Genomic DNA, 23150 nt, shown 5'->3' on the forward strand with positions numbered 1-23150 from the left:
GGACGTAGATAGACATTTCTCCAGGGATCCTGTTCAGTTTTCTCTCTATTACTCTATGATTACCATTAGCATAATTTATGGAATTACGTATTTTTATACTTTTCGAAAAAACTGCTGTCAAACTGACCGATTTCTGCCTTCTGTTGTCGGCCTATTTGTCAACGTCAATTTGCACTTAATTTAAATGTCCCCTAACCTTGTTTGTAATGTTTCTTGTCATCGCAGTGGAAGTTCCGAAAAAATGACGATTACTCCCGCCTAATTGAAAAACTTTCCGCCAAGTTTTGTCGTCGGCACAATGGACTGCCTTTTAAGGTAATTAGATAAAATGTTAATCATCACCAGACACGTCATCGGCCGGAAAGGTGGGCGAATTTGTGGACGAAGGACTGTCAAGTTTAAAGAAAAAAAAACTGACTTTTTGTCGTCTCCTAATCCCACATAATCTATTTTGTTTATACTAAATTTCATATATTCATTTCGGTATACACTTATTATGTTTTTTTATTTAATTGATATACTTAAATAATAATTAGGAAGGATTAATAGATTTAATATCGCACATCATGAGGTCAGCTTGTTGAGTTAAGTGATTGAAATTTATGTTCACAACTATGTTCTATAATTGTTCACTATAAATATGTTATGCTTTTAATTATCAACTGCATCACTATTATTATCAAACAATCCCTCTCAAACAAAATGTTACTGCTGTTATTGGAGCTGCACTGCTTACTAAAAATATTTTTGACCAAATCTTGAAATAGCTTTCTATAAAGTTATGCATTTAATTTAACCAAAAAATTAAGGCAATACTAGTCAAATATGTCCTATGTATTAAACGATGTTCATGTCATGGGAACTGGAAAATAATGAAGGTTTTTAAATAAAGCGCAAACCTAAATATTAGATTATTCAAACTATCTTACTCGCCTTTGTGTACGTTTTGCGTAGAATATTGTATATATCTACTTTCATATCTTATCTTATAGTTTTGTATTATATATCTGGACGTTTTAAACACTGGTTATATATTGTTATTCAGCTACTTGTATTTTAATTTCATTGTTTTGTTCCGTAACTTAACAGCAAATAGCGCTGTAGGTGTTGACGTGACTCTATTTCAAATAAATAAATAAATGTGCTCCAGTTATGAAGGTGAAATCAAGTTCATATGAGAAATCAATAGCGACGCTATTTCTTTTGTGTGGGGTGCTTAACAATAAAATTAATGAATAAATCGCATTAGTCATCAAAAAGCAATAAAAAATATAGTTGATTGTAGAATTCTAAAAAATGTAATAGTACGCGTGTTTGGTATATACAATTAATAGTAATTTATACGCATTATTTTTGTAGAGATTACTATTATGTTATTCTTAAATAGAAACAAAACGACAGAAAAAAATAATATCAATTAATCACTGTCATCTATTTTAGACAACTAGGAGCTAAAATAAGGAACAAATGTTCTTTGAAAATCCATATAAGATGGACTTCCAGCGATGCAGTAGTGGTGGACGAAAACCCCCATGTAAAGGGTCCGTTTTTTGTGGCAGCCCATGCCTCTTCTGGGTACTGTAGGGCAGGTTTGGTGAACGATCAAGGAGTTATAGCCAAGATTGCAGCAACGGCCACCAAGATGTACCAGAGCGGATCATTCCACGAACAGTCATCAGATAATGTGTGGAATGGTTTGATTCATTGCATAAAGGTAATAAAGCTCTTATTTGATAGAATATATAGGTTATATGAGTCTGATATAAGATCATTTTTATTGTAGAAGATAACAGAGAATGTTCCCATTGCAGATATAAAAGCGATCTGTTTTACCAGCAGGCCTGCGTTAGTTACTGTTGATAAGGATGGCAAATCTCTTACGGCTAGTGTTTCACGTAAGTTCTCGTGCTGAAAGTTGGCTGATTAATGATTAAAATAAAACAGAGATGCCCAACTTTATAACCACACTCTCATGTTAATTTTATAGGAAAGGACATTGTCCTTTTAAATAAAAAAATAGCTGTAAATCTGGCAGTGGCTTGGCAGCGTATTTGTAGTGGACAACCGGCATCCTCTTTCAAGTTCTCAATGACCATATTTGCGATAAAGCTGTATTCTACCATTCCCTGGTTATTGACGCACCCTCTATCTGAATGGCTCCATGATAACTTTTTTTTGGATATCTTCTCACGTTAGTGTATCGGGAAATGAGCACGCGGATAGCGTGGCTAAATTGGCAGTCTCTTCTACCTCTAACCTCCAATCGGCTACTCTTCATCACAAATGTTTGTATACAGACTAACCTTATCGTATTCTTTTTGTATTTCACCAAGAACGAGGTCCAGCGGACCAGGAGGCTAACCATAACAAGCCCGGCCTACCATAGTAAAACATATTGTTTTGGAAAAATTAGTTTTTTTTATTCAACATAATTCACTTTAAGGGTGATACACTCTTTATAGCGACACCCAAACTTTTTGATACTTTTTGGGAGTACGATTTGTACTTAAAATGTGTCTCAGTTTCGTCGGTCACCTCTTTATTCCACGAAAATTTCTTTGATTTGTGACACGGTACGCTGTCTTGGTGAAGCAGCGCTTCCTTTTTCTTCAAACGCGGCCGTTTATCGGTTATTTCGTCCTTTAAACGGTCCAATAACGCTAACGTTAACGCCGTTATAGTCGTTGTTGATGGTCTTTCCTTTTTCAACTCGTCGTTGTCAAAAGTGAGTTCACGTGGCACTGACTTTGCGCAGAGCTTTCTCAAACCCAAATATTCCTAAATGATATGATGTACACGTTCAGTTTATATCTTTAGAGTGTCTGCTATTACATACAATTTCAATTTACGGTCATTCGAAATCATTTTATAGATTTTTTAAATGTTTTCTTCGGTAACAACCTCTTTTCGATATTCGATGGTATTGTCTGAACAAGATTTTAATCGAATAGGTCACATAATTTTCGGTGGACTGGTAAAAACTGAAAGAGATTAACAGAGAAATTTTCATGCATCTACCGTATATTCATCAATGTTGCTCTTTTCGATTACCATTTGTTCATGTAGCTATAAAACTGTTTTAATGGTGTAAAGTAAATTTTCAAGGAAGCTTGTGAAAATCTCTTTTGATCCAGTTCTTCACTAAAAGGTCATCGAATCGAAACAACACGTATTTGATGTTTTTCTATTATTTATTCGAATAAAACTTAATATTTCAATTTATGTATGGTTTTATTTAATTTATAAATTGCTCTGTAATTTTATATACTCTATTCTAAAAATATTACATTTTATATTAATAAAAATAACGCTATTCATTTTATATTGAAACATATAAGAATAGATATAATAATTTTAGGTGACAATTCTAGAAATACTATAATGCACTTTGATACACGGTCATATCGCGAAGCAAAACTTATCAATCAAACTCATCACTCTATCATTCAGTACTTCGGAGAACTGGTATTACCTGAACTTCAAGAATCAAAGGTCATGTGGCTTAAAAGCCATTTGTATGAGGAATGTTGGAAAAACGTCGGTGCCTTTTATGATATGACCGATTATCTGACTTGGAGAGCTACGGGAAGTCAAACTAGGTACATTTAATTTTTAAGAGATATTTAAAATATATTAACCAATTTTTGGATTGATTTATTTGAACAGTTTTAATAATTAATAATGTTTAGAGTACCAGTATAAAGGTATAGTCAATTCAAAATAGCAGTGACACGAGTGTCAATATGTGTGTCTAAAGTTGTAAATTCGTTTTACAGGCAGACAATATTATCCTGGTCATTTTACTCTATTTAAAACCAGATAGAATCCTGTTAAAGAAGTTCGAACATGTAACGAAATGAACCAGCAAAAGTTGTCCATTTGCCAAACGTCTGAAAATTCTTCAAAATATTATAATTACGGGTTATAAACCGGCAAACGTTGTTTTAACACTTTGGTTTAACAAATTTGTAATCGCTGAGGTTTTTATTGAAAATATTCTTTTGCGCCTTGCAGCTGCACTGTATATTAATACGGATACAGTCACTAACATCTCAAAAAAAACAATATAACCTTAAATTCAATATAAAGAAACCGTGTTTACGCCAAACAGGTGACGAATTAACATCAGCTTGGTGTTTTAGAGATCAAATATACGAAATACATAAATCAGTAAGTAGTTTTTTCAAACAAAACAATAATTTAGTACAATTATTTCAGAGAAAATTGTTAGTCTGAAAAGTATCCATAAAAATCCAAAAGATATAGAGCTATTTGAGAGATGTAGAATATCCTTCCATAAATTGTTGGCTAATATAGGATTTAAGTGGTGTAAAGATAACCTACGAAGGGTTTTAATGGAACTTCCAGAGATTGTTTTTAAAAGAATACAATTTTTAAGTTTTTGATAGATCGGAATTAAACAGTTTAGTTATTCACTTGATTGGTGTTTCTGAAAGTGGCACTGATTGAACAAAACCTTATGAATGTTGGTTTATGATTCAATGCTGACGATCACCAAGACAGGATGATGAAAGCGGAAACCATTAAAGGTCAGTATACAATTAATATACTTTAGTTGCAGTGAAATGTGTTATAGAATGTGAAAGCTTTATGAGCATGTATGTTATTGTTCAGAATATACAAACTCTTTTGCATATATGGCAAATGAATTAAGGAGAATGCAGTGATTATATATAGTTTTATCAAGAAAGATGTATACAGATAGTAATAGAACAAACTAAAGAGAAATAGAGTAATATTATAATGACTTTACAAGGATATATTGCATCGAAAGAAACAAGACCTAAGCGTAAAAATAAATATGCTCTCTAATGAAAGTAAAATACATTGATCAGATATACAATTGTTAATTATGTGGATTAGGCCTTCGTCGGATACCATTACATACAAAAACGCGCCTAGAACCCTACCGATAGTCGTGTGCAAAAGAGCTCAATGTATATATAATAAAACAACTTTAACCTATAAATTTTGCATCAGTAAAATGAATTGTAGTTTTAAGTTTTTCGATAATATATGCATTTGATGTACTACCATGTTAAAATAAATTATATTTAATAGAATATTTGTTCAATTATTTTTTTATATTAAAATGTTGTTATATGTCAGAGTCAAAATGTATTAAAATTCAGAGTTGCTGCGGCAACATTGCGACGTATTGACAGTTCTCCCGTGTCACTGCTATTTTGAATTGACTGTACATAATATGGATTAATGTATAAAAGAATATTGTTAAATTTGTTATATTTATATCCAATTCCAGAAAAAAATCCATTTCTAAAAAATCTTATGTTTTTGGCATTTTAAAAAACCAAAAGACAATATCTATTGAATAAACAAATTTTTAATAATAAATCGGGTTCGAAAGTCATCCCAAAAGATCAAACTGGTGGATTCGAAGTTCTTGGATTTGTCTAAACTCTTATATCAGAAGTGCAATTGAACCTTTTCCAATCGTCCACATGATTTAGCCCAGAACCTGTTAATAATTTATTGAACAGCCAACATTAGAAAAATATTGTATAATGTATAGATATAATATATACAAAAGCATGTACAAAAATGGATTCAAAAAGTTTTGCTCTGAAGAGGAAAAATTAAAATTTTGTTTGCATTTTAAGCGAACTTATTGCCTTTTATTTACTTCATTAAGCTGGGGAAATATTTTGGGAAAAATTTGAACAATATTTCTTAATGAAACTTTTTCATTTAAAAGGAGACCATTGGGTCTTAACAGTTCCTAGTATTTGGTGTTGACCTTTTTGATATAACCATATGCGCAGCACTCCAGTGTGGATGTAGATGGCTCTCTTAGCTAATCTAAGAGATCTTCTAAATCTTAAATAATTTTTTTCCTATCTAATATTTTCATTTCCACCGCCACGATAAACTACAGAAAACTCCTCTTTTTTAACAGGAAAGCAAGGAAAGCGTAGTGATGATGGAGTTTGAAAAGACCTTTTCAGCCAATTGTGTGTGGTAGCTATTTTTCGATCCTTCTCGATCTTTCTCCTCGCATGTAAGCATCTGAAAACAACTGATGAGCAGCTAAGCTGTGTGAAAGATCTTTTTTGAAAGGGATTTTTAATCACGACGTCGTTTTAAATCGTTGACACCAAAACCAATGATTGGGAAACGCATCACTAGAGCAGCATCACCATAATTTTTTTGAAAGTGGTTGATGAGGTTGGAGATCAGATTTCATTAAATCAAACATAAAGAGTAATATATATTGAAAATACATTTTTGGGCGCTACATGATTAGCATCTCTGTAAGCTGAGTAAATTAGTTTAGTAACACTAAAAGGAAAATTTTATTTACACTGATATTTCTAATTTCACCTTTCCAACATAAACATTTCACTTCACCACCATAAACATAAAAGGAATCTACTTAAACGTTTTGAAAAAGACAACATTTTAATATTATTATCTCGTTATTGTATAACATCAATGCTAGTTCACTTTCAGATCATTGAGCGTATTGATATCCAACTGGAGTTATGAGATAACAGTCAATGGCAATGAAGGTTGGAATAGTCGTTTCTTCAAAGAGATCGGTCTTGAGGAGATGGAAACAGACAATTGGAAAGTTATAGGTAAGTTCCTCAACTCCATGTCTTTGATTGTGTGGCATTACATGAGTTTTTGGTAGGTTCAAGTGCTCAGCTGCCTGGGAAACCGGCTGGTGAAGGCTTACGAGAAAACGTTGCAATAGAGATGGGCTTGACACCGGGGCTTCCTGTTGCAATCTCAATGTTAGACCAGTATGCCAGCGGATTAGGGCTCATTGGATGTAAAGTTGAAGGCATAGATGAAGATATCACCAAGAGATTATGTAAGATATGAGGTCATATAGCTGTTCATATGCATAATCGTGTCAATATAACATTCTAACAGGTATCGCTATTGGAGCCTTAGGTTCATCTCATTTTGTTCTCTCCCATAACCCAGTATTCGTAAAGGGTGTTTGGGGACCTTTCAAAGGAGTCATATATCCCGAGATGTGGCTTAATCAAGGTGGTCAGACCACTTCAATGGGTTTAGTGGAATATGTTGTTGATAAACATCCGGCTACTAGTACCATTACGAAGCGCATAGGAAAAATGTACGTATACAATATTTTATTAACCAGTCCTTTGACTAGTGGGAGTCTCGAACCCATTCCGATTTTTATTAAATAAATATTGCATGTTCTAATTAATTATAATTATCTGGGGTTTCAGTGTTAACTGTGTCTGGAAATGATTAAATGATTAACATATTCCTCAAGTTTTTGTTTCGTACTTGAAATGGCTCTTCATTCAGTAGCTATTCACATTTGTCTGATTCTCAAAATATGATTTTTAAGTAAAACATGTTCCTTGTAAATATTACTTCTAAATAATATAGAAACGTACTCAATGAGACATTGAATACATCTGAACAATTTTGCAAGGATAGCGTGAAATTGTGAACAATTGATACATTTGGAGATATGTGAAATTAAACTATTTGTTCTGGATTTTATAAACATTTCTTAATGAGGTAAGTCTGATGTCAAAAGAGGCTTCCAAAATTCTAGTTGAGGGTTTCTCATAAAACGCCAAAAACATGAAAAAAAACCTCAATATCTTTTAATGCAGCCTATATACATCTATAGATATACAATATTTAGATAAAAGTTAAAAAAACTAAGATAAATTTTGCATGTTTTTTCCTTGAACGAGGTGTTTTTCCAAAGATATTTTCTTGTGATATTTGGTACAATTCGTCATGAGTAGCTAGTTATAGTTTTAAAATTGAGTAAAGGTGAATCACTAGCCTAATATGGCTTTTTCATATATGAAAAATATTCACTGAGACTTATGCCGAGACCTGAAGATCACAAGCAATATCAATATTCTTCTATAGATCTCGAATTGCTTAAAAATATGCATCCTAAAAAGATGTTTGCTCTCAAACGCGTATATTGCCAGTACCTGCGTATAGCTCTGAAACACAGGAAATTGTTACAGTCTGACATCTGTAAGCTTCAAGTCATTCAAATGCGATGTTTAAGGCAAATTTTAAATGTCTCTCTTCGACCTTGCCTTAGAAATGAAGTTATTCCATTAAGATGCATCAATCAGTGCATAACATAGATAAAGAACAAATTCAGAGACACAAATTGTGAATGATTTGAGTATGTTTGAATGATGAATGAATTCTATGGCGAAGTTTAACTATTAGGTGGAAGACGCAGCGAACAGCACCAAAAAAGCGCATGAATCAAGATCATGGAAGGTTATCTGAACAGTAGGCGGCCAGTATTGCTTAAGGCTAGAGAAGTTGCTTCCAATCGTCTAATCTGACGAGAATTAGGCAATAATTTTTGTGGCAATACTAGCAGCGTATTAGTTTAGAAGTAGATACTTTGTGTTGGTGAGGATGATGATAACAATAAAAAAAACATCTTTTATTATTAATTCAAAGTCTTATAGTTAAATGACATTTTGTGATATGCACTAAAGGGGTACGTTATTTAGCAGTCTACTTTTAATGTGTCAGACTCTACATTTTATATTATTTATATTAGATAGTACTTAGTACATTCGTAATTTAAAAATTAATTTAGTACTACTATTCTGTTGTACTTACATTACACAAGCAAGGCGAGTACGGGATTAATATATCACTTTGAATATCTCAAATTAAAATAAAACTAAACTATTTAACTTTAGCTAAGAATAAACCTATATATTAAACATGTTCGTGTGATTTGGTTCTCTTTAATCTTCTGATTTCCTGCGTGTTGTGCAGTAGCTATATTGTTTCCATATCGCTGTGATTTATCAACCTTATTTCATATTTTAAGACGAAATCTTCAGACGGATCACTTCGTATATCCATTTGATTTCGAAGTCATCCTGCAGCTTTTTGTTGGTTATATAGCATTGGTAATTAATTGTAGAACTTTGTTACGCCTGCGTTGGATTACTAGTTGGTGTGATGTTTTAGCGTAACCCAATATTTGCACTGCATAGGTCCTAATGGGCTTTTTGATAGACCGATAAGGACTTTAAAGGTAAAATATTGCAAGAGCTAAATTTATAGGCGTTTGAATAATGATATCTGGTAGGGAAATTTATTTTGTTTACAAAATTTAATAAAAGCTTGTTCATTAGATATTTTATACTAATTATCATATAATAAATAAAAAATAAACCACTATTAGCTACTCATCAAATATATTAAAACAAATGATCAAGCATATGGCGGGTATAGGTTTTAAATAATCTACGTACAAATGCGTTAATTAATAATTTAATTTCATGTAGAGTCAATTCAAAATAGCAGTGAGACTGGAGAACCGTCAAAACGTCGCAATGTTGCCGCATCAACTTTGAGTTTTAGTACATTTTGGCTCTGACATATAACAACATTTTAATATAAATAAAATAATTGAACAAATATTTTATTAAATATAATTTACTTTAATATTATAGTACATCAAATGCATTTATTATCGAAGAATTTAAAACTACAATTGATTTTAGAGCCACAATATTTTATAGGTTACAGTTGGTTTATTATATATACATTGAGCACTTTTCCACACGACTATCGGTAGGGTTCTAGGTGCGTTTTTGTATGTAATGGTATCCCACGAAGGCCTAATCCACATAATTAACAATTTTATATCTGAGTAATATATTTTACTTTCATTAGAGATCATATATATGTTTTACGATTAGTCCTTGTTTCTTTCGATACAATATATCCTTGTAAAGTCATTATAATATTACTATATTTCTCTTTAGTTTGTCCTATCACTATCTGTACACATCTTTCTTGATCAAACTACATTTAGTCACTGCATTCATTGGCCATATCTGCAAAACAGTATAATATTCTGAACAATAATTCACATGCTCATAAACTCTAATACAATTCCTTAGAACTAAAGCATGTTAATTGTATACTGACCTTTAGTGGTTTCCTCTTTCATCACCCTGCCTTGGTAATGGTCAGCACTGAATCATAAACCAATATTCATAATAAACAACTTAGATATTCACTTGATTAGTGTTTCTGAAAGTGAGAGTGATTAAATAAAACCTTCATTGGTGCATTGTACATAACAATAATAAATAATAACAATAACTGATGGTTCCTCCAAGTTCTTAAAAAGTTGATTTTCAAACTACTGCAAAGACCAGTTATGATTCATTTCTTCAGGTCACCCTTGGACTTAGGAACACTAATTCTGCTTCTGGAATAAAACCATTCCTGTTTGCAGCATGAGGAACTATATGTCTCCAATGAATAAATGTTATGACTAACAAAACCTAATTGATAGTTATTCCAATTATATATTCTAATTATATTATTGATTATTGATACTTAAGCAACCCAATGTACCATTCTGATATATTCATGTCTCATTTAAATATATAAATTGATATATTTCTTCCTTGATTTTGTACTATGTTTTTAAAAATTGAATTATTTTAAAAGCAATCTCTGGAAGTACCACTTATCTCCTTCGTAGGTTATCTTTACACCACTTAAATCCTATATTATCCAATAATGTATGATCGGATGTTCTACATCTCTCAAATAGTTCTATATCTTTTGGATTATTATGGATACTTTTCAGACTAACAATTTTCTCTGAAATAATTATATTAAATTATATTTTGAGTAAAAAAACTACTTACTGTTTTATATATTTCGTATATTTGATCTCTGAAACACCAATCTGATCTTGATTCGTCACCTGTTTGGCATAAACACGGTTTCTTTGTGGCGAATTTAAGGTTATATTGTGTTTTATTTTTTGAGATATGTTAGTGACTGTGTCCGTACTAATACACAGTGCAGCTGCAAGGCAAAAAAAATATTTTCAATAAAAACCGCGGTGATTTCACATTTATTAAAACAAACTGTTAAAACAACGTTTGCCGTTTTATAATCGGTAATTTATATATTTTGAAGAATTTTCGGACGCTTGACAAACGGACAACTTTGACAGGCTCATTCCGTTACATGTTCGAACTTCTCTAACAGCATTCTATTTCTATTTAAATAGGATAAAGTGACAAGGATAATATTGTCTGACTGTAGGACGAATTAACAACTTTAGACATACACTTATTGACAGTCGTGTCACTGCTATTTTGAATTGACTATATAATTTTTTATGTAGATGTATCAAAATTTAAAAGTTTAATATTTATACACAAATATGCCATATTTTTATACGAAATTGTGCATTTTCTTTTATTCTTACTAGAATCCTATTCCAAACTAACAGATATAGGAAAAGTTTATCTCGGTTCTTTGCTTTTTTTACTCCAGGCGCATTCACAAATACTTAAACAAACTACTTAAGGTGAAAGCTCAGCAGAGAAATTTGAAATTCATATCGTATTTGACCAGAGATTTGCACGTATTACCCGACTTTAACGGCAACCGAAGTCCTTTGGCTGACCCTTTGGTGAGAGGAGCGGTAAGAGATGTTTGCTTAAAAAAAATTAACAAGTAGATTTGAGGGTTCGATTGTTTTACTTGACTTGGTAGTGGGATTTCAAATAGTGCTTTGAGTAATAACTAACGTTAGTTGTTCAGATTTCAGGTTTAAGTTTATCTGATAATCAAGAGTCCTTAGCATTGATGTATCTGGCGACGTTACAAGGGATAACTGTAAGTATTTTTAAGAGAATGTATTCCCTCGCAGTATATTTATAATTAAGATTCGTAGTTTTCTTTTATACTTAGTTAACAATTTGTAGTTACAATAATATTCAATTAAGATGCGAATAGTGTCTCCATTTTTGGTAAAATTTTTGCATATTTTTTCTCTGATGTGATAAATTATGTTGCTCTCTATCAAGTGGCCATAGCTGGAAAAAAATACAAACTAAAATACTTTTAAGTCGTGTATTTAAATTACTATATATAGAATATAGTATATTTACTATTTTTATTTAAAATTCTAAATATTGCTAGGTGCTCAAGTTATTATACCAAGTAAGCATTTCCTTTCATTAGCACTAGATTTTTTATATTATCGGATGAACAAACTAGAGGAAAACCTCCTATAGGCCCTGATGAGCACAACTTTGTTTTATGTTGTAAGAACAAATTTTTTATGTTTGGGTGGTGTTCAAAGATGATAAGCATTTTACTCTTATAATTTAGGTAGTAGAGTAGCTCTTATTTTATTTTTGATGCCTGTAGTTAATCACTGTCCCTATTAGCAGAAATAATAAAATCATCATCTTCTTTACTAACAATGTAGCTTCCATTAATTTCAGGCATTAGCTAATGCAGTTTTTAAGTTGATATTGAACTGGAATTTAAGGATTTTGAATAATTTGCCTAAGTGATATGCTTAAAGCTGCAACCAATACAAATTATGTATTTGTATTTCGATTATGTATTTTAATTAGTTAATTAATAATTCAAATACTGCTAAACCCTGAGCCTCATAACTTCTATAAGTTTGTAAACAAATGGTTCATTAAATGCTTAGTTTTTTGGAAACATATTTAAGTTTTTTCGAACTATTTTGATTCTACAGGCCGTTATTTATTTTTGACACCAAAATAACCATTTTTAAATCTTTAAAACGAATCTTCAACTAAATCGTTTTGTTTCATCGCGATTGATGCGAAAAGGTGATAGTCGAACGTGACAAAGTCTGAAGAGTACGGCGGTTTCGATAATATGTCCTATCCAAGTGCTTTTAAATTGATCATTGGTTATCGGCAGCGATCACTATTAATTGTTTCACCAGGTTTCAACAGTTCGTAATATATCACGTCACTCCAAATCACAATTCAAAGGGTATTGTCTTGCGACCAAAACGATTTGGCGTTGGAGTCGGCCGGCCGGCTTCACCAAGTGATAACTATAATTTTTTATGCAATTCAGTTCAATCCATTTTTGATCACCCCTTACTATTTGATGCAGAAATTACTTCAGATAATATCTACGATGGTAGTGAAGGAAGCAGCAGTTCACAGACGATTTTTCGATTTTTCTCTGGTAAAATGTCTTGCGTCGCTCAACATCCAGATGGGGTTATATCGGCTTTTCAAGTAATTTGATTGGCCAATTTATATCTGCATTATAGGCACCTGTAAAAAAACTAAAACAAAGTTTGTCATGCAACACGTGACAGCTCTAACGTCATGTTTAATTGGCCAATAAAATTCAAATAAAAAAAATTTCTGAAATAAATGTATTAGTTCAACGAATGAAATAGATAAAATTTATAAATATAAACATATCTATAAAATATAAATATTATATATACAATATTATAAACAAAGAACTTTGGAACAAATTTAAATTACTTCTTCAGTCTTTTCCCTTTTCTATATTTGTTTAGTGTCATCAATTTAATCTATTAGAGACTATTACGGTTTACCCAAAACTATATAACATACCGTATTATTTGTGATATTCTATCTTGAATATCATTATGTAGTGTACAATTAAAATATTTTAAATTTACATTTTTAAAGATATTTGACAAAAATATGTTATATTATCGACGTAGCAATATCGAGAGGAGAAAATAAGAGTTCAAAATAAAGAGACCCATTGACAGTATAATAAAATACTTTTCTGGGGCATAACGCATAATTGTCCGGCATTGATTTGTTTATTCATATAGGAACATTTGGAATTAAGGTTGTAGAGTATAGAATGTAAATTATTTTCGCAGTATCCTAAAGACAAATGAGATAATACTATCTTGATTAAGTAGACTTAAGCCAACACATTTATTTGGATAATTACCCTCTTTTTCTTTAATGAAATGGGCCCCTCAAGATAGTTAATAAATTGATTAGACTTCAACAAATTTGTTCTTACTTGGGCAATAAATTTTACAGCAAAATTCCTCGTGTATTGAATATCGGCTAATCCTTTTTTAATATTGTGGCGACCGCCACGACCCTTTAGGCCACCACGAATTCATCAACAAGTACAAAGGTTGGCAACGCCGGTGGATTGGTACCATGCAGTTCCAGGCTATAAAAGACCATCACGACGACGTCTCGCTCTCTTTTCTTTTCTCCGTCCCCTTGTGATAGTACCGCTTCCACAGCGCTACCGTACTTCCTTTACCTAACCTAATATCCTTTCAATTCTCCCGTCGACCACATGTATATAATATTAAAAATAAACAGTATTTCTTCAACCAGTGTTTTCAGTTCTCGTGCAAATTCCTTCCAAAAACAGTAGTGAGTGTTCTGACAAATAATCTCAGCGGCAGCCACATATTTCGACCGACTGACCGACTCGACGAACATTCCTACAATATATTTGCATTCAGGAGCTATTATTTTATTGTAGCTACCCCAACTTACAACAACATAACTTGCTGTAACGATCATAAATTTGTTTGATACATAATCCAATCGGGTTGGGATTTTTAACATTATCAAACATTTTTAATGACAGCCAAATACGATTCTGCATTTCTTTACAATCTGTGCATCCCGGTACATAATACTTACTAGATCGGTAATTCACTTTACTTTGTGTATTTCCGACTTTTATTCAGCTATACTGAAAATGGTGCTCACAATTAATGAACAACGTGCGCCAAACAGATTCCAACACGACTTATAGCGTAGCGATTAAAGCAAGTAATAGGGTAAAAGTGGCGACATCTAGATATTGGAGGTCGTGAATTACTTTATGTGTATAAATTTGAAGGCTGATGACTGTAGATTTAAATGTCATATATGTAAAGTCATAATATTGCATTTTAAAGCCTAGCGAAATCTGCCAGAAAAGTCGATAATAACTTTCCGGTATACCTGGTACTGAATGATTTACTAATACTAAATTGGAATCTGTTATTTTATGTAGAGGATTATTAAAACTATAGAACAACAGTTAGGCTAGGTTGTTTAATAATTTCTTACATTGTTACTTCGCATTTTCTACTCCAGATATCGATGATCAAAGAGCACTTTTTTATATTTTTAACAGTGTAGCTCGCATTTGCCGTTGCTTTGTCGAAACTTTCACGAACTTTAACGATTTTTGTTCGTCTCTCGGACTTTTTTTGCTTCTGTCTTATTTACTACCGACTTGTAGTTGAAGTTGGACGTTACGACAAGAGGTACGAGAGCGGGCGGATTTTTCCCGAGTAAAAAGTTTCCGCCAAGTCGACCGACCAGTGAGCAGAACGTGGCCCCAGAACTTCCAGCACCTCGGCTTCGGCGGAGCGGGCGCACCAGCGGCGAGCTCCGTCTTAATTAATTATTTTCTCTCCGTCGAAAGATTTAAGTGCTACACGAATTAAACTTTAAAGCCGTGGAAGTGTTTCTTCGGCGCGTTCACCACTTCTTAATTGTTTCTCGCATTCGAACGAACGTGATGGAAATGGCTGGAGGACCCAGAAGAATGAAATGGAAAAAAATGCGACAATTATTTATCTATTTTGGAGAGATGCCGCGGAAAAGTAATCGATCCGGACGCCTATAAACCTTTTCTGAAATTTCATTTTCTTTCATGGCTCTAAAGTGTCGGATAAAATCTTGTAATAAATATAAATAATATTCTTGCGCATATAAAAACCAACCAAAAAAATTGAACGAAGCTTAAAAAATAAATAAGGAACCCAATAGAAGATAAAAAAATACTCAACCATAGATTTTTAATATAAAAAAACGTTTTAAAATAAAATGTATACATAATAATCGTTGTAACAACTAAATAAAAATAAACAAAAATCTTATTTAATCTATCTACTTCATGTTTTTTATACTCTACTATATACACACAATTTAGCTTAATACTTAGCTAAACCTATTTATCTATTATTGATTACTATTATTATTTATTACTTTTTAGTGAGGTCCTTATTTATTTTTTGAAGTTGGTTCAATTTTTATCGTAAAAATATTTCATTTTTCTCCTTTCTGGTGTTTAGAGATTATTTTTAGTGTACTTAGTAAATTGTGCAGTTATTTTGTTAAGTATTACACTCGTTACAATGGTGCATTGTAAAGACCGAGTTAAAGTGCAGCCCATATGATGAAAAAAAAAGGAATAAAAAAACAATGATTGAAAATAAGGAACGCTTCAGGCTCCGGAGTCCGCTAACAAGTTTAGATGATTTTGCAAATGTTTTAGCCAAACTAAAACAACAAAAGAACAATAACACATATTAACCTTAACTCAGTTTAACACGTTTTAAGAGTATAACTTATTAGCTTACATAAAAGTTATATTTACGATATATCAGCAAATCATACAAAATAACTTAACTACCCATCGACAATAACGACTATTACTATCACTTTCCCATTAATAGAACTTGAATACTTGGAGGATTTCATTGAGGATTGATTGAAAATACTTGGTACGGCTTTAGTTTATATTCAGTGCAAACATTTGCCTATAAATTTCTGTTTTGGTTTGTACAAATCAGATAATATCCGTAGCAGGATTGCAATTTGAGGCATTTTACGGTTATTACATCACAACTAATAGCTTAGAAAGAAGATTTGATAAATTTGATACATTTTCATTATAATTACATTACCTAAAATTAAACCTATTTATATAAATTATATTATATTTATTCTAGTATGGTACAAAATACATCATGGACACTATGTCTCACTATGGATTCAACATGAATTGTGTATTTTTGAGCGGCTATCTTGGAGCAAATTCTGTTTTCTCACATTTGCATGCAGATGTATGTAGAATGCCAGTTGTTTGTCCTCATGAACCCAACAGCTGCCTAATAGGTGCAGCAATATTGGGTAAGTTATAATGCTATTTCTCGAGAAGAAGCTATTTCTCGTAAATAACATACGATAATTAAGAGTCTTTTTGCTTTTATTATGTCTCACGATGTAACATATCTATCTTAATGATGAAAATAACTGAATAGGTGATTAGTAAGGTTCAATTCAAAAAAAATTAATGTCGTATTGTACCGCTGTTCAATAATTCGCTTCTTCTATTCACAAAATATAACTTTTTTTTAAATAAAATAATAGTTTTTGTGGATTCCGATAATGTCGTATGGCTGTTCTCTTTTCATTTCATTCAATTAACCGGAATTAAGTTAATTATCTAGAAAAGAAGACAAGCTTAACATATATTGGATAGGAAATCGTTCTAGAGTTGCTCGAAGCATTTTTTGGTATAGCTAAGTCAAGTTCATGTAAAACTACTACAACTGAAGTTGTGAAGTCACAAAAGGTGGAATGAATTATTGGAAATTCTTAAGAATTTTATTACAAATAAGAAACGTAAAATTCTTTAGAAAACACTAGGTCTGGGGATTGTAGGCGTAAACATCACAGTTCGTGGTGTCAGGTTAAAAAAGGTGCATAAAAGTTATTGTGAACGTACATAGTCTATTGGAAACTTGGAAAACGATTCTATAGAGATAAAAATTTGGGTTGAAACTGTGGCATTTCGAAGATCTTTCAAAATAGAACTGGAGAACGAAGTTCAATAACAAATTTTATAAAATCTATAAGTTATCCAGATGGAATGGCGACTACGTATATCCCTGTAGCCGCTCCTTTAAGATGGAGATGTTATGTAATACGAATTAGACGGGTTAGCCTGTTTTCTAATAGACCCCAATGTCGTATTTTTGTCACCGTTCAGCAAGTCAACCCTTAAATAAAAACAGCTGTTTAAGTATAATAATATTTTCTTTTCGTTTAATTCCCTTTCACTAAATGTTACCTTTTTGTTTTGTTCTGGCCTAAAACCAGGTGGAATTACGAATACCTGGTCGCGGAAACTTGTCCTGGATTGACAACTTGGACCATGTTATGTGGGACTGCCTCTGGTCTTACCAGCACCGTCTCACAGTTGTACGAATTAAATTGTACATACTCACGTACTGAATTAAATTTGGGGAAATGGCACCCGCTGATCAGGCAGCCGCTATTGGGCACGAGGACACAGTGAAATAACAGATAGTGAAACTAACTGTTTATTCGCGAACTTGAGTTAACACACGACTGGATACTGTCGTATGGGGACAAAAGTTATGACTGTAGCGACGGATAAGGTCGTTTCAGCCTGGAATAGGGTTAGATTAGCGGTGACGCGGTGCTAAGCTCGAACTGAAGAACTTGAGCTGAGTTGTTGTTTGTGGAATGATTGAGGGATGAAGTGCTTGATTTCAAGAGTGTCAGTTTCCCTCTGAATTTGATTATATCTGACAAACCATAGAGCGTTTAAGATTCTCCTGACGAGCTTATTTTGGAAAATTTGAAGCCGTTTCACCTGGTCACCTAGTAACAAACCTGAAGTAAACATTAGGTACGTAGAGGAGTAGGCATTGAATTAACATCTTGTAAAATAACAATTTCATGGAGATGGGAAGTCTACCAGAAGGGCAGGTTAGAGAAGATAGCAGGTTTGCTACCCCTGAATCCTTCTGGATTTCCTTCTAGATTTGGGTATGCCAACCGAACTGTCGGTCGAACTGGAGACCTAGGTACGTGACGTTTTAGGGCCATGAAATTGTTACGGTGACGATTTTAAGTTGCGAGACGCGCAGTGCGTAAAGCTTCTTATGGAAAATGATGGCATTATAGTTTTCAGGGGATTGATTTGCAACCTCCAACCAAATTTGATTTCAGCGATTCTTTATTTTCTTTTATAACCACTCTAAATCAATCAGGAGCCCAATAGCTACAATTTAAATCACTGGTACAAGAAGCGGTCAAATTTTGGTCAATATCTACGCTACTTTAGTGAGGGTTTACGCATTAAAAAAGCTATGGAAGAACATTTCTTCACAAAAATATCAATTATAATGCCTTTACTTCTGATAATACTATTGTTAAATGCAGAGATCAAGCGAAAATTTACTGTCCTTATAAATGTAAAAACAGAAAATCGTAGTCAACTATATAAAGGTACTGTAGTGTCTTTAATGACAATAAGGGAGGGAAATAAGAAATTGGGCGGCGGCGTCAAGTTCAAACCATTGAGCAAAACGCTTGTAAGAAAAATATTTAAAAAATTATAACGTTATAACTCACACATTCCATATTAGGAAGAGATAAAAAATACATTTCATTTAAATGGCTGAAGCTTGATTTATTTTTTCAAATAAGTTTTATCACCAATTTGGGAAATTTGAGTTCGATTATTGAGGAATTTACAATAATATTTTGCAAACCTGTACGAGATACGAGGGTTGTTCAAATATGACGGAGGCAAACGCTCTAGATGGCGCGCATATATGTTTTGAAAGTCGTGGCTTGGTCCCTCACGAACGGTAAATATCTAGAAAAACTGTAAGTTTTTATACATTTTTTCAATAGAAAAAAACCTGTTAAACCACCCTCGTAATGTGTTTTGGTTCGAAAACAATTTAATTTTGGGGTAAAGTGTAATTTTGTTGGTGTATATTACATTCAAATATATCCTCAACAAGCTAGAATAGAATCGGCTTTATTAGAATTAAATCAAGTAACAAATGTTTCGTACTATTTAATACTTTAATCCGGCCTTGTCCGTTGTCCGTGGAAAATTAACATTTGAAAAAAAGAATCGATTTCGCCGCGCGACGGCCATTGTTCGGAATTTCGGAGTTGCCCGACTCAACATTCGGATAATGCGAACGTTTAGAACCAAGTTTCCATTAACTATATGCAAACAATGGTCTGACCTATTCATACTCGGTTCCTGAAAAGGTTGTCAGAAAATCCAGGTATAATAGCTATAGTTTCCATTTCGTTCGTAGCAAATATGTAGGCTATAATTTTAATACCGACCAAAAATATAAAATATATAATGGAAACTTTATATTAACAAGGCATAGCAGCGCTATTGTATATAAGATATAATAGTTGTTTTATTTTATACAGGTAATATAATAACAAATACATTAATATAATATCGTATTATATCAAAATAAATTTTATTAAATATAATTATTATTTCAATTCGTTTTTTGTTACGTTTAAGAGGTACAGAAATAGCAGCCCAAATATATCAAAAAATATACGAGAGGCCGCATGGTACTCCATAAGAAAAAACTGCGTAAAACCTGGCAACAGTTCAGAACAAAAGAAAACAAGAGAAAATTTAAGGCAACAAAACAAACAAAAGAGCTGAAAGGGCTAATAATTAACGAACAAAATTAAAATATTCGAAACTACTTAGAAAGCTTAACGCCATCTGATGCAACGGAATATTTTCTCTAGAAAGTACCTAAAAAGATTAAAAAACCTCAACAACATAATCCACCCATTAAAATTGACAACAATACCTGGGCTAGGAATGATAAAGATAAAGCGGCAGTTTTCTCTAAACACTTAAAAATGGTATTTAATCTGTACTCGTTTGAAATATCGGCAAAAGAAGAAAATAACATAGTTGCCTTTCTTAATATTCCGTTTCAAATGGATCTGTCACATGATAAATTTACTGTTAAGGAAGTAAAATTAAGAAGAATCCTAAAAGAGATCTCAGAAGGGTATCAAATTTATAATATTCACATTTAATGAAATGTTAAGACTTAATTACTTTCCTAGTATTTCCAAGTACTCAAGGGGCTCAAATCATTATAATTCTTAAACCTGGGAAAAAATCAGAAGACTTCCCCTCCTATCGCACTATAAGCATGTTACCTGTGAGCTCTAAACGTTTTGAAAAATTATACATTAACATACTTAAAATAATCACAGAAGAGAGAAATATTACTCCAGACCATCAGTTTGGTTTCCGCAATAAACGCGGAACAGCAGAACAAATCCATAAATTAGTCAACCAAATTAACAAAAACTATTGCTCAGGTATATTTCTCGATATATCTCAGGCCTTTGACAAAGTGTGGCACACTGGACTGCATGTTAAATTGAAAAAGTTTTTGCCCCATACGCACTTTCAACTGCTGAAGTCATAGATCATAGAGAGACAACTATATTTATTGTCAAACAGGGTGACGAATACACTGATTTACACCCAATATATTCACGTGTTCTGCAGGGCAGTATTCTTGGCCCATTGATATATCTATTATTTACAGCTAACCTACCGACCTCAAGAAACACTACTATTGCAACATATGCTAACGATACAGCGGTTTTATCACACGAGGATCCAATACCAGCTAGGAAAAACCTCCAACTTCATCTTAAAAAAGTCGAATTTTGGTTGAAAACGAAACAACATCTACCCATCTGACATTCACGCTTTGTAGAAGAACCTGTCCCTCAGTAAAATTGAATAACCATGAATCTCCGCAAGCAGACAGCGTTAAAAATCTGGAAATGCATTTCGATCGAAGTTTGACATGGAAAAAACATATAGTGAAAAAACGCAGACAGTTTGGGCTTGAACTCAGCCAAATATATTGGATGATAGGGCGTAAATCTAAATTATCATTAGATCATAAAGTCCTAACAAATTAAGTCCCTTTCTAAATTTTAACTCAGTAAATTTGTTGGACAGCCCTACAAAGCTTTCAAAAATTTAAAAATTATAACAATAATAGAAAAAACTGGTAGAGAGATAAATTATTAATAGAAATAAGTTGACTCTAGAAACATCATGGAAATTGTTTATAATAGTAGGTCAAAACAATTTTTTAATTATAATTTAACTATTTTTTTTAGTTTTACAAATTCTGATTATATTCAATTAAGTGCTGAATTGAAGCCGGCTTGGTGGCGCAGTGGTAAAGGCGATAGGACGTTCTTCCTACTGTTGCGATAGCCGCGGGTTTGAGTCCTGCTGGGGCATGGTCGTACATTTATGTCTGTGATTGTTTAAAATTTGTGATTGTTCTTGGCAAGAGTGTAAAATCCGGCAAGGAAAATTATCCCAGTCACGCCAGTAACCAGGCTGGGTAAGACCGGATATTTTCGGGGATGATTTCTAAAATTGGTTACTCGCTAGTTGGTAGGCTTAATGCTGAGGGTACTTTATTTAAAAATAATTAGTTCTCATTTGCAGACCAATTTGGCTACCAAAAATAGTCTTTCTTATTTGCTTGTTTGATAGACGAGTGAAATAAGTTAACCACTAGGAATAGGATGTGTGGTTCTTGAGAAATCGTTTATTGTTGGAAATAATAAATTTAATATAATTCAATATAATAAGCGACCCATTGTTAATTAGAGAAAAATATCATATTATCAACACAACATATCAAGTTAGATGTGACGGAACTATTTGCCAAATTGTTGGACACATTCACACACATACATTTGTAAGACTTCCAAGCCAAGGTTTGGATATTGATGAAAGATAACAATTTTGGTTACATGACTTATTCGGATAGTGAAGCTTAGGCATATCTTGGCAATAGCGTTGGGTATAAAGTTTTTCTAGGTAATTGTAAAGCACCAACGTGTAAACAAATGACGCGAAAGATGATGGAAAGCCTCAAAGATTTAGGAGCAATTTTATAAATACTTTATGTACAGTTACCAGCATAGACTTCCAAAGAACCTGGGAGCTATAGTAAGAAACAGGGAGATCCTTTCAAACAAGGTCTAGATAGTTATGGAAGAACGGTATTAGGGCAGATCGGAATGTCACATGACAGAAGATTATTGCAGGTCTCTAAAAAGTGATTGGGCTTTATAACATTTTAAAAGAAAAACCTATGCGCTGTTTACTTATATTTAATACATGTTAATAAACAATTAAAGGCTTAACAAACAGGTTCCAATGATTTTCAATAATATATTAAATAAAACATATTCCTTTCCTACTTACGGCTAACTTTTAAGTGTTTTTCACCATTCTTTAAGGGCAATAAAATTGTTGTTCAATGTATTTCTCCCTTCTTTTTCTCCTGGTATTTCTTTGATCTGTGTGTTAAGTTATTGAGGGATATTTTACACGTAAAATCATTTTTAGTAAATGTGCTAATAATTTTAGGAGCTGTGGCTTCAAACCATTATAGCAGTTTTAACGAAGCGACATCAGCCATGGGAGGTACCGGAAAAGTATTCAAGCCCCGAGAGGACAAAGAACTGATCGACTTCCACGCTAGAAAGTACGAAGTGCTGATGAAGATGTACGAACATCAAAGTCTCTATAGATCCACCATGAGTAATCCCATGGAGTCACATTAAGTCGCAAAAATTGTAATGTTCTCGGATAAAAAATTTTTTTTAATAAAGTGTATAGTA

At 32.7% G+C, this 23150-nt stretch overlaps 2 protein-coding genes across 2 annotated transcripts in view; one reads left to right on the forward strand and one right to left on the reverse strand.

The window, feature by feature from the left end:
* side-VII (sidestep VII transmembrane protein) overlaps positions 1–23150 on the reverse strand; it is a 446220-nt gene that overhangs the window by 153786 nt on the left and 269284 nt on the right. The window lies entirely within an intron of this gene.
* On the forward strand, positions 187–23128 carry LOC143200489 (FGGY carbohydrate kinase domain-containing protein). Its single transcript, XM_076410927.1, has 11 exons — positions 187–315; positions 1441–1714; positions 1784–1895; positions 3359–3599; positions 6493–6620; positions 6677–6859; positions 6922–7129; positions 11344–11494; positions 11614–11688; positions 16604–16784; positions 22897–23128. Exons 1-11 carry the CDS (start codon positions 299–301, stop codon positions 23091–23093), a joined length of 1767 nt encoding a protein of 588 aa, XP_076267042.1. The 5' UTR covers positions 187–298; the 3' UTR covers positions 23094–23128.

The sequence above is a fragment of the Rhynchophorus ferrugineus genome, unplaced genomic scaffold (assembly GCF_030347505.1).
Source record: "Rhynchophorus ferrugineus isolate W39M unplaced genomic scaffold, kcgeb_rfMv2 rfM8, whole genome shotgun sequence".
In the NCBI taxonomy this organism is placed as follows: Eukaryota; Metazoa; Arthropoda; class Insecta; order Coleoptera; family Curculionidae; genus Rhynchophorus; species Rhynchophorus ferrugineus.

What these genes read in the sequence shown, in the direction of transcription:
- LOC143200489 (XM_076410927.1), top strand. An exon ending in AGATATCACCAAGAGATTAT is followed by an intron (nt 6,860 to 6,921) that starts GTAAGATATGAG and finishes ACATTCTAACAG; the next exon opens with GTATCGCTATTGGAGCCTTA. An exon ending in ACGAAGCGCATAGGAAAAAT is followed by an intron (nt 7,130 to 11,343) that starts GTACGTATACAA and finishes TTTTTACTCCAG; the next exon opens with GCGCATTCACAAATACTTAA.